The 11,515-nt window shown below is 45.9% G+C and overlaps 2 protein-coding genes across 5 annotated transcripts; one reads left to right on the top strand and one right to left on the bottom strand.

Moving 5' to 3' along the window:
• Positions 1–265: 265 nt before the first annotated feature.
• MED22 (mediator complex subunit 22) lies at positions 266–5,256 on the bottom strand. Of its 4 annotated transcripts, none has more exons than XM_081967323.1 (5): positions 5,133–5,256; positions 4,156–4,280; positions 3,331–3,411; positions 1,686–1,894; positions 266–649 (listed from the first exon to the last, which is right to left on the bottom strand). In XM_081967323.1, the coding sequence occupies exons 2-5, from the start codon at positions 4,276–4,278 to the stop codon at positions 445–447; spliced, it is 618 nt and encodes a 205-aa protein (XP_081823449.1). In that variant the 5' UTR covers positions 4,279–4,280; positions 5,133–5,256; the 3' UTR covers positions 266–444. The 4 variants fall into 4 exon arrangements, with proteins under 4 accessions (XP_081823449.1, XP_081823448.1, XP_081823450.1 ...); XM_081967322.1 differs by having other exon boundaries at positions 266–608; XM_081967324.1 differs by lacking the exon at positions 266–649 and adding an exon at positions 1,050–1,158.
• A 129-nt stretch (positions 5,257–5,385) lies between these two features.
• On the top strand, positions 5,386–10,917 carry RPL7A (ribosomal protein L7a). The gene is made up of 8 exons (XM_081967318.1): positions 5,386–5,499; positions 6,400–6,520; positions 7,484–7,633; positions 8,568–8,708; positions 8,970–9,049; positions 9,724–9,854; positions 10,460–10,529; positions 10,769–10,917. Exons 1-8 carry the CDS (start codon positions 5,497–5,499, stop codon positions 10,871–10,873), a joined length of 801 nt encoding a protein of 266 aa, XP_081823444.1. The 5' UTR covers positions 5,386–5,496; the 3' UTR covers positions 10,874–10,917.
• The last annotated feature ends 598 nt before the right edge of the window (positions 10,918–11,515 follow it).

Below are 11,515 nucleotides of genomic sequence, written 5' to 3'. Positions count from 1 at the left end.
CCGTTCCATTTTTCTATTCTACCCTACTCCATTCCATGGGATGGGACCCCAAAATTTGTTAAAGGAGACAGTAGCGAAGTGAGTTGCGCTCCATTTTACAATCTTTGCGCCACCGTTGTGAATCGCTGCAGTCGGTTAAGTTAGTATCCCGGTTATTAAGCCAATGGCTTCCCTATTGACTTTGCTCGTCAGGAGGTTGCAAAAGGAGAATTGCATGACCCCGGGATTCTGCGACCGTCGTAAAAACAAGGAGGCTGCAACGATCGTCCACATGAAAAACTTTACTTTTTTTCCCAGTAACTTCGGTCACTGCATGAAGTGTTATAAGTCAAGGGATGGAAACACCAAGCATAAGCCCCTCGGCTTACGAATTGAATCAGACATTTCGGTTGCTGAAGTTTATTGTTGAAATGCCACCTGCCCCGGAGCGGGCAGTGGTCCCTTTTAGGAGTGCTCGGGGGCGCCTGCCCCGTGCCCGTTGATGTGCGAGTGCGAAGGCACCGAGGCCTGCGGGGCGGGAAGATTCTGCTCCATCGCGCTGGCGGCAGCAGCCAGGGAGGTGATGAGGCTTTCCAGAGGCGAGCCCGCCGATTCCTGTCTCCCGTAGGCTTCGGAAAGAGAGAGATTGCTGGCATCGCAGACGCCATAGCTTGGCGGAACGAGATGCCCGTGAAGGCGGCGAGGAAAGCGAGAAAGAGAGGCAGGAGGGGAAAAGGGGGGAAAGAAGAAAGCGAGAGAGAGAGAGAGAGAGAGAGAGAGAAGCAAACGCGTTACGAAAACAGCCATATCTTTTAGAAGGCAGTAGCAACAATTTGCAGGCTCCCTCTTCAGAACCAGATTTAGACTGGGGCTCTTTACAAATATATATATATATATATATTCATCCTACAGGCAGTCCTGGATTAACGACAATTCACTCTTGATTCGCTTCACGGCTATGCCAACGAACGTGGTTTAATGGGACAAACCTCCCTGAACAACAGAAAGGTTGGGCTTGATTTGGTCGTAGGCCGAGGACTACCTGTATTTTGTAGGGGGGTAAATCTCCCAACCCCTGCCCCACTTTATTCCTTCTCTCCTCCAGGAGCCTTGCTCGAAAGCCAACAGAAATCGCAAAAGATCGCAGATACAGTAAATTGCCAAAAAGAGAGACACAAGCTAAGCATAAGAAACGGAAGGAGAAATAAGGGCAAGCTGTGGGTTAAATATATATAATGCATAATAAATAAAATAAAAACCAGCCCAAAGTTGACATTTTTTTTATCCTACCGGAGTTTTATTTATCATAAAGCTGCAGCAATCATTAGGGGATTGGCATATATTATTAAAGAGATACGATTTTTTAAAAAAAACTAAGAACATCATCAAACTCTTAAATTAAAATAAGATCCCGGCGATGGCAGACCGAGGGAGAGGCAAAAAAAAACAACCCCACCACCACATTTAAATCCCAAACTAGCAAGATTGTCATGGGGCATTTCCCTTCTTAAAAGTTGCACGGAATTGCAAGCAGGGAAATAGGAGTGGCTTGAGTGGTTTTGAGGATGGACAGAACCACCCTCGGAAATATGAAAAGCACGGGTTTAAAAAACAGAGTTTTAAAAAGTTTCAGAATGCAATCCCTGTCTCCAAAAAGAAGACGACAGTCTGGTTAACCCGAGATTTCTCCATGGTTTTATTTGTACCTGGAAGAGTAATACTCCTCTTCCAGTTCGTAGAGGTCGATGGAGATTTCGTCCCGCAGAGCGATCAGTTTCTTGTCGCATTCCTCCTGCAGAGCCCGCAATTGCTGATTGCGTTGGTTGATGGCTTCGTTGACGGAAGGAAAGTCATTAAGGATTAAGAACTGCTTCAGATCGGACACCAGCTTCATGAGGGACTCGCCAGCCCGGACCTGATGGGGAAAATCCATATACAATGGTACCTGGGCAGTCAAATGCTTTGAAACTCACCGGATTTGACACGAAAATTTTATCTCAGGAATAGAATAGAATGGAATAGAAATTAGAATAGAATAGAATAACAAGAGTTGGAAGGGACCTTGGAGGTCTTCTAGTCCAACCTCCTGCCTAGGTAGGAAACCCTACACCACTTCAGACAAATGGTTATCCAACATCTTCTTAAAGACTTCCAGTGTTGGAGCATTCACAACTTCTGGAGGCAAGCTGTTCCACTGATTAATTGTTCTCACTGTCAGGAAATTCCTCCTCAGTTCTAAGTTGCTTCTCTCCTTGATTAGTTTCCACCCATTACTTCTTGTTCTGCCCTCAGGTGCTTTGGAGAATAGCTTGACTTCCTCTTCTTTGTGGCAACCCCTGAGATATTGGAAGACTGCTATCATGTCTCCCCTGTTCCTTCTTTTCATTAAACTAGACATAACCAGTTCCTGCAACCGTTCCTCATATGTTTTAGCCTCCAGTCCCCAAATCCTCTTTGTTGCTCTTCTCTGCACTCTTTCTAGAGTCTCAGCATCCTTTTTACATCATGGCGACCAAAACTGGATGCCGTATTCCAAGTGTGGCCTTACCAAAGCCTTACAAAGTGGGATTAACCCTTCACCTGATCTTGATTCATCCTTTGTTTCTTTCAATGCACAAGCTAGAGTAGAGATGGCAAACCTTTTCGGTACGGAGTGCTGAAAAGAGAGTGCGCGCACACTCTTCGGGGATGCGCCTCAGAAGAGAAGCTGCCAAGCAGGCATGAGCACGCCGGGAAAGGAACTTCCAGTTTCCGGCAAGCGCAAGCGCTCTGACCAGCTTGTCTTCTGGTTACTGACGTGAATGCATGCATGATAACCTGGCCGGAGCATATGCGCACAAGAGAAACCGGAACACCAGCTCTTCCAGCTTCCGGCACTGCTGCATGTGCAAAAAACCAGCCGATCGTCGCATGCACACGGGTGACAGCCAACATGGCTCTGTGTGGCAGTTTGGGCGTGCATGCCATAGGTTAGCTAGACTTTGTCAGTGTCGGCTGCCTTGTGACTCACTACATTATTCCTTACGGGACAAATTTGGTACTCATCATTTTCGGTACGCATCACACCTCCCAGAATCAATTCACGATGTGTTTGAAAACATGGCCAAATTTTATCCAGGTTATTAGCAATTTTGGCCATGGATGAATTTCCTTCCCGGCCTCTGGTGGGACCGGATTCAAACCTAAACTGAGGGGGTGGATCCCCACACCAACATTTTTCAATGATTGGTTTCGTTAAATTGATTTGTTAAAATGTATATGCATCGAGTGAAATTAATGAAAGGTTTAAAGGTTTGCAACTCAACTCCGAGCAGAATCCTCTGCAGAATATCTCAGCTCTAATCCACTCACAATGTTTGCCGCTCTGACGTGCATCTCATAGTTATCCTGTTCGCCTTGGGTTGCGCGAGACACTTGCGTTTCTTCTTCAATCTGGAAAAGGAAGTAGGTACAACGAGTCCAACCCACCGCGTGGTATTTGAAAAGCTGCCAAGCATTTTCCCCCTCTGCTCTAATAAAAATCGATTCCTCTATTTCTTTGCACTGCGTAATTGCACAGAGAATAGAATTGCACTTCGCTTGCTAGAATAATCCTGTTCTGACAGAGGCTTCCCGAAAAAACTCCTCGTTGTCCCGACAAAAAAAACTTTTATTAATTCGCTGTGAATTCTGCTCATTCACATCCAGCAAAGTCTTTCAAGGGAGGATTTACGGTCACAGACTTTATCTGGCTTGAAGAGCTGATAGGCCGATATCTGCAAAACTTGGCCAGGAGTCTCGGAGAGTCACGAACCAATGAAGCGAACTAATTGTCTCCTGCAAACTCCACTCCCCTTTCACTCCTCTTTTATTTCCTCTGGGAGGGGCCATTCATCGTCCACCTCTGGCCTTACTTCCAAGTCGGCCCCTGTTCTTTAGCTCTTCCCTTCGCCTGGCCACTCTGCGCATGCGCACACTGGGAACAGGCTCCAGCTGTTCTTCTGCCTCACTGATGTCTGACTCCGAAGGCAGCTGATAACTGTCAGACGGCCCTGGCCCTCCCTCTGCCTCCGACACAGAGCCCTCATCAGAGCCTTCCCCAGACTCCAGGACTGGTCCAGGTTCCTCCCCAACCTCCTCACTGTTCGAATCTGCTGTCAGTTCCGCTGGCCACTGGCAGGCCACAACAATACCTACCTTTGCAGACTTGATTATTTCTGTAAAGTTGTCCATGATGGATTTTACATCATCTTTCAGCCGCTTGTTGTAGGACTGGAGGAGGGTTTCTTTGCTTTGGGGTAGGGCTCGTTGCTGCGACATGACTTTAAGAGAGAAGTGGACCAAGAAACGGCATCACAAATAACAAAGCCAGGGAAAAAAATGCATTAAACAAACCCAAATCTATAATCATTTTAAAAAAAACATTGCCCACAAATATTCCATTTCAGTTTTCAGGGTTAAAATTTGTGCCTTGTGTCAATGTTATTCCCGAGCCATACATTGGCCTGCAAGCACATCGATATTAAAAAGAAGTCACACATAGTCAAAAAAAAATGTGATGGGTTTTTTTCTGATATATACATACCTATGTATAAATATGAAGCCAATAATCAAGATTGAGAAGCCGAGCATCAAACGTCAGAAAACTATATCTCTATTTAACTAAACATAGTGTGGAGACAGATCTGGAAGCAAATCTGCATTCACGCAACAAATGAACCACAAATAATTCCCTCCATTTTAATCTATTGGATCGAGCTATTCCTTGTATCTTTAAAATGTGTATTGTTTTATTTGTTTCCTAGTATAATTTGACAAATTCCTTGTGTGTCCAATCACACTTGGTCAATAAAGAATTCTATCTATCTATCTATCTATCTATCTATCTATCTATCTATCATCTATCTATCTATCTATCTATCTATCATCTATCTATCTATCTATCTATCTATCATCTATCTATCTATCTATCTATCTATCTATCTATCTATCTATCTATCTATCTATCTATCTATCTATCTATCTATCTATCTATCATCTATCGGAGGGAGCACTGTGAGAATAAGGCTAATGAGGACTAGAACCTTGCTCCATACATTTAAAAGACCAGAGACAAAGTATTGCAAAAGTGGTTTGAGACAGCAATGCAATTACTTAAAAATGGAAGCTCTTACCTTATCAACATCCACCCTTTTCACTTCCACTCCTTAATCAAGCATTTCTAATCCGAAAAGGGAGTTTTTTTCCACGATGGGTTGAATCCTGAAAGCTGATTGGTTGTTTGGGGAGCGGGACTCTCTTCCTGTTTTATTCAGTTGCGCCGCAAGGGGTTGGACACACCCCCTCGAGGACTCTCTAGGAACGCGCAGAAGCCCAGCAGTCGCTTATCGTCTCTATGATGAAAAAAATCGCCCGAGACCCGTCTTCCTCTTCCGCATCTTCCCGCGTGATCGAGCGCCGAACCTCTCGCGAGAACCAGCGTGGCTGCGATATATTGCCCAGAAGGCACCGCTCTCTCTTTTTCTTCTTCCAGCCAAGATGGTGAGTCCCTGCGACGTGTTGGGTCTGCCGGTGGAAGGGAGGACTTTCAATCGGGCGCCATCCGCCCGTCGGAGGCCCTACTTGGGGGTCTTTACCGCGCACCGGAGGGCCAGGAACCCCGCCGAACCAGAGGCCGCTTCTATTGGGAGGAGAAAATGACGGGAAGCCGGTCTTCGGTTGGGCTGGAGTTTTCGGCCTCGCTGGTTTTTGCAAAGATCGGTCGGCTGGAAGCAGCAGCTGAGCTGCTGCTGCTTCGGGCCTATCGGCCGATTCGGTCTTACCGATTGGGAGCCAGAACAATGTATTAGGCCAGGGGTCCCTAACCTTGGGAATACGCAAGACTTGTGGACTTCACCTCCCAGAATTCCTAAGCCAGCCTTGCTGGGCTGAGGAGTTCTGGGAGTTGAAGTCCGCTAGTCTGAAAAGGTGCCAAGCTTGGAGATCCCTGAATTAGGCTACAATCGCCTCGGTACCGTCTCGATTTAGAGCAGCGATCTTCACATTTAAGACTTGTGGACTTCAACTCCCAGAATTCCCCAACCAGCATGGCGTGATTAGTTTAGTTGTGGAATTCTGGGAGGAATGAAATACGCAAGTCTTAAAAATCACCAAGTTTGGCGATTTAGAGGGATGGAAGCAATAATCTTAATTGGGCGAGATTAATATTTATGCTGCTCTACAAGATTGAGAAGGTAAAATTGGTAGGATTTGCATTGCATTGGCAACACGTAGTGTGGCTGGGAGTTCGAATCCAGCGCCGAGTCTGATTCCCCAGCTTGGGAACAGTTGTTTGGACATAGCTGTCATCCGCTTGGGCAAAAGATGTATAGGAGATGATGCATTTATATATTTGGTGGTAGGTGGAACGATCCAGATCTGACTTGTGCTTCACTTTTGCAGCCGAAGGGGAAGAAGGCCAAGGGGAAGAAGGTGGCTCCGGCCCCTGCTGTGGTCAAGAAGCAGGAGGCCAAGAAGGTAGTGAACCCGCTCTTCGAGAAGAGACCCAAAAACTTCGGCATCGGTGAGTTGGGAGAGAGAGGACATGGATGGGATGCTGGCCATATTTGCTGATCATGCAGGGAATTGGAGGAAAATTGCATTACATCTTCATAATTTATTTGGCTTGGAGTCCTTGGTGCTCCTGAGCTTGTTTTCTTGCAATTTATTCGGACTTTGGAGAAACACAGGGATATTTCCATTTGGAGAAAACAGACACTGTTGATTTTGGCTCCGAACCTTTCTTGAGATTGCGTTTCTGAGCTCCTTAAAGCCATTTTGAAGAGTAATTAAATATTTGAGTCTCCAGAATCTATGCAACGGTGTTGGAGATTTTTTTTTTTTTAACTTCCCTGAGGAATCTCTAAAACGTTGAAAGGTGAAAGAAAAATATTAGCCATTCTGGCTTAAAAAGGATATCCTTGGAGGTCTTGAAATGCTTATGATCACTTAAGAAAGACCCTCTCAAAAATCCTTTGGAGCAAGACACTGAGAAAGATGCATTGGTTATGTACTTTAGGGTTAGGGGGAAACCACATTCTTTTACTCTATATTAGAAAACTTTATTGTTGCCCTCGATTCTTCATGGAGCTGTTCATTCTTTGTTGCTTTTGCTATTAATAAAATAAAGTTTGCTATTTCATGGAAAAGCGGTATAGCGGTATAGGTCGGGTTAATGTATAGATTAAGGAGGGGGGAGAATTTAGTCTTTTGGGTGTGGACGATCTGTTTTTTTTTGGGGGGAAGTTTAATTAGTTTATTAACTTGACATGCCTCCCCCAAACTTACAACTGAACAACTTTTGAACTTAATGCTGTGAAAAAGGGTGCAAGCAAATGATGGAAAGAATATTTGCTAACTGAGTGGCAGTGCTGACAAGCTTTTCCACCAAGATCTCTGATGCTTGATGCCCCTTTTTTGCTCTGGAGGGGAAAGCCCCCAAGCGTTACAAAACGATCCTCTCTTGAGTCGATGCTGTGTCTTTCAGGCCAGGATATCCAGCCCAAACGAGACTTGACCCGCTTTGTGAAATGGCCTCGTTACATCCGCCTCCAGCGCCAGCGGGCGATCCTTTACAAAAGGTTGAAGGTGCCCCCGGCGGTCAACCAGTTCACCCAGGCCCTGGACCGCCAGACGGGTAAATGGTGATTTTTTTTTTTCCTGTTTTAATTATCAGAGGAAGGAGGCTGAGCAGAAGGCTGCAAAGAAAAAACGGGTCTTCCTGTATAGAGATAGTCCTTGACCTACGATGAGAATCGAGCCTGGAATCCCATCCATTAAGTGGTGCGGGTTGTTAACCAGTTCACGTGACTGCACCCAATTTTATGTCCTCCGTTGTGGCAGTCATTAAGTGAGCAGGTTAGTTAAATAACTTTAGGGGGTGTTATTTGCCAGAAGCTAGAGGTAAACATTGCTTTCCAGCAATATACATATATGTTGTATTTGTGCTGATAAATAAATAAAGGGAGACTAGTATAGATCTATTTCAACCTATTTAGGTCTCATCAGCTAGCCATACCCTTACTGGTAATATATATATATGCAGTCATGTGACTGTGGGAACACTAAAAATAGCCATAAATTTGGGGGTGGGTTGACACACACCAAACTACAATTATGGGAGGAGGGGGCTCAGAAACTTAGAAGTAGCTCTGGGGAGATTTGTGTTAGCAGTTGCTAAGCACGACATGCATTTCACTGCTCACAAGTATTTTGGGGTGCTCAGTTGCCAGTTCAGAGCTTAGTAACCTACGTGCCAATAAAAATTTGACTTGGGGTGTGTGATTTTGCTGGCTAGATAATGTGGGGTACGTGAAAAGGGGGGGGGAAGGAATCCCTCTTTCGGGTTCAGCCTGAAGGAGAAAAGGTTCTCGAGTCCCTTCTGGGAGAGGGGGCGGTATAAAAGTTTGAAATAAAGTAAAGTCTAATGTGCAGATGATGGAATCAACTATCTGAGCTTTCTTGACGACTCCCAACCACCAAGATCGCTGATGCACAAAGGGACTCTATGAAGCTGCTAGGGGACGGGCAGAGAAATCCTCCGGTCCTCATTTAATGTCTTCTCTCCACAGCGACTCAGCTTCTAAAGTTGGCTCACAAATACAGGCCTGAAACCAAGCAAGAGAAGAAACAGAGGCTGTTGGCTCGGGCAGAGCAGAAAGCGGCGGGGAAGGGCGATGTCCCAACCAAAAGGCCACCTGTGCTGAGGGCAGGTAAACCTGAGCGTCTCTGGTGGCTTTCCCAAGCTTGGTTAGCTAGAAAGGACAGCCTTCCCCGGGGGTTTTCCTCTTGACAACCGGCTATCGCAATGATGTGTGAATTTCTTCACCTGAACTGCAGATTGAAGACCAAAAGACATTGGCTATTTAACGCTGAGCCTTTAGCAGGTTGGCCCATTCCTTGGTGGCATCGCGTACAATCCCGCTTGGTTAATGCTGTAAATTTAGCTTACTGGTCTTTTTTTCTTCTCTCAGGTGTCAACACAGTCACAACCTTGGTGGAGAACAAAAAGGCTCAGCTGGTGGTGATCGCGCACGATGTAGACCCCATTGAGGTAAAGCAGATGGGGCAGGCTTTGTCCTTTCGCATTTCCAAATTTTGCGCTGTAGCCTGGTTGAGTCCCAAATTCAACGCTGCCGTCTCCCAGGCTTTGGGTGAAAGAAGCAATAGCTTTCAAAATAAACCTTGGGCTCCCAGGCCGGAATATGTAGCATTTCACAGCCATTTTCATTTTTCCTTTCCTCTTTGACATGTTTCGGGTGCACGTTAAGTCTTGTATTTGAAGTGGACAGGGGGGAAAATGCAGGAATACGGAACCCGGGATCTGTTTCCTCAAATTGCCTAATGTGAAATTTAGATCTAGGGACTTCATTCTATTGGAGGGGGGGGGGAGTGGTTCCTTTGCCATTGCTCTTCTCAGGTTCTTTCATAGTGACTCTTGGTTCATTTGTGGGGGGGAAAGTCAGACAATTTGTGAGTCTGGAAGCAGCTGTTCCCGAAACAATTCTCAGCATCCTCTTGCGACTTGCTTGGGCTTGGCAATTGCAGTGATGTTTGAATTTCTTCAACTGACTTCCCCGTGGAGAGCAAAACTACACGAGCTTTTTAACCCTGAGCGATTGCCATTGCCCAAATCTCTCTCCCTCCCCACCCCCCTTTTCTCCAGTGTCAAAGATGCAAGCAGGGTCCCCTAATGACAAAGGTTTATTTTCTTTCTCCCTGGGGCAGCTGGTGGTTTTTCTGCCCGCCTTGTGCCGGAAAATGGGGGTGCCCTATTGCATCATCAAAGGCAAAGCCAGGCTGGGTCGCCTCGTCCACCGGAAAACCTGCACTTGCGTGGCCTTCACCCAAGTTAATCCGTAAGTAGCCCTGAATGGAGGCTGGTCCTGCCAAACTCTGTACACGGCAGATCTGATGGGGGGTTTGGGTGCCAACTGAGCAGCCGTCATTTCAATAACTGCTAGAAGATTGTAGACTTGTGGGTTTGAGCACCATCAGGAGAGCAGCTGAATACAGGTAGTCCTCCAGTTACCACCACAATTGAGCCCGTTGCTAAGTAAGGTGCTTGTTAAGTGAGCTTTGCCCGATTTGCTGCAGTTGTTTAAGTGAATCACTGCAGTTAAGCTAGCAACAGTTAGCTTGTCGATCAGAAAGGTCAGCGGTTCGAATCGCTAGCGTAGCGTAACAGAGTGAGCTCCCGTTCCTTGTCCCAGAGCTTCTGCCAATGTAGCAGTTCGAAGGCACGTAAAAAAAGCAAGTAGAAAAATAGGAACCACCTTTGGTGGGGAGGGAAGAGCGTTCTATGCGCCTTGGCGTTGTCATGCCGGCCGCATGACCACGGAGACATCTCCGGACAGCGCTGGCTCTTCGGCTTTGAAACGGAGACGAGCACCGCCCCCTAGAGTAGGGAACGACTGGCACAGATGTGCGAGGGTAACCTTTCCTTTAACTTTTTTCTGTGCAGTGAGGACAAAGGAGCCTTGGCTAAACTGGTGGAAGCTGTTAAGACCAACTACAATGAGAGATACGATGAGGTAAGACTGAGCCTGTCTGATTGGCTTGGTTTGGTTCTGCTTGTGTAGCCTGCTAAAACGTAGTCTCTTAAGAGGCTTGAAATACATGTTATTCAGTACTCTTAATTTATAGCTTCTGAGTTACTGCAATACCTAGCAATTTGGAATGAGACTGTAATTGCAAAGTGGTGGACAGTATGGCAGAATCAACATTTCTTCCTGTTTGTAAACAAAAAAAAATTTTTTTTTTCCCTTTCCAGATTCGTCGTCACTGGGGAGGAAACGTCCTGGGTCCCAAATCCGTCGCTCGGATTGCTAAGCTTGAAAAAGCCAAAGCGAAAGAGCTGGCCACCAAACTTGGATAGATGTGTCAGTTTTTCTGTACATAAAAATAAAATTCTAAACAAAAGGCTTCTGCGTGCGCTTTGATATTACTTTAATGGGTTGGTTATTTTTTAAAGTCGTGGATAAACATGCAGCTCTCTCCCATTTTTATAGAAATAAATGGGAGGAAATATTAGGTTTGACCTAATGCTGCTATTGCCCTAATAATGGCTAAGACGCTGAGCTTGTTGATCAGAAAGGTCGGCGGTTCGAATCCCTAGCGCCACATAAACAGTGAGCTCCCGTGACTTATCCCAGCTTCTGCCAACCTAGCAGTTCGAAAGCACGTAAAAAATGCAAGTAGAAAAATAGGAACCACTTTTGGTGGGAAGGGAACAGCCTTCCGTGCGCTTTTGGCATTGAGTCGTGCCGGCCACATGACCACGGAGACATCTTTGGATAGCGCTGGCTCTTTGGCTTTGAAACGGAGATGAGCACTGCCCCCTAAAGTCGGGAACGACTAGCACATGTGTGCGAGGGGAACCTTTACCTTTAATATTCCTTCCCCTTCCTATTTTCCTAACAAAAACCCTCTGAGGTGGATTGGGCTGAGAGAATTACTGGCCCAAAATTATTGGCATTCTTTGCAATCGTTCTTTGTCCTGTTTTTTCATAACCCCCTC

This window comes from Natrix helvetica, assembly GCF_964273705.1.
Source record: "Natrix helvetica genome assembly, chromosome: 15".
Taxonomy (NCBI): Eukaryota; Metazoa; Chordata; class Lepidosauria; order Squamata; family Natricidae; genus Natrix; species Natrix helvetica.
The sequence above is the reverse complement of the archived record's forward strand: the minus strand, read 5'-3'. Positions and strand labels throughout refer to the sequence as shown.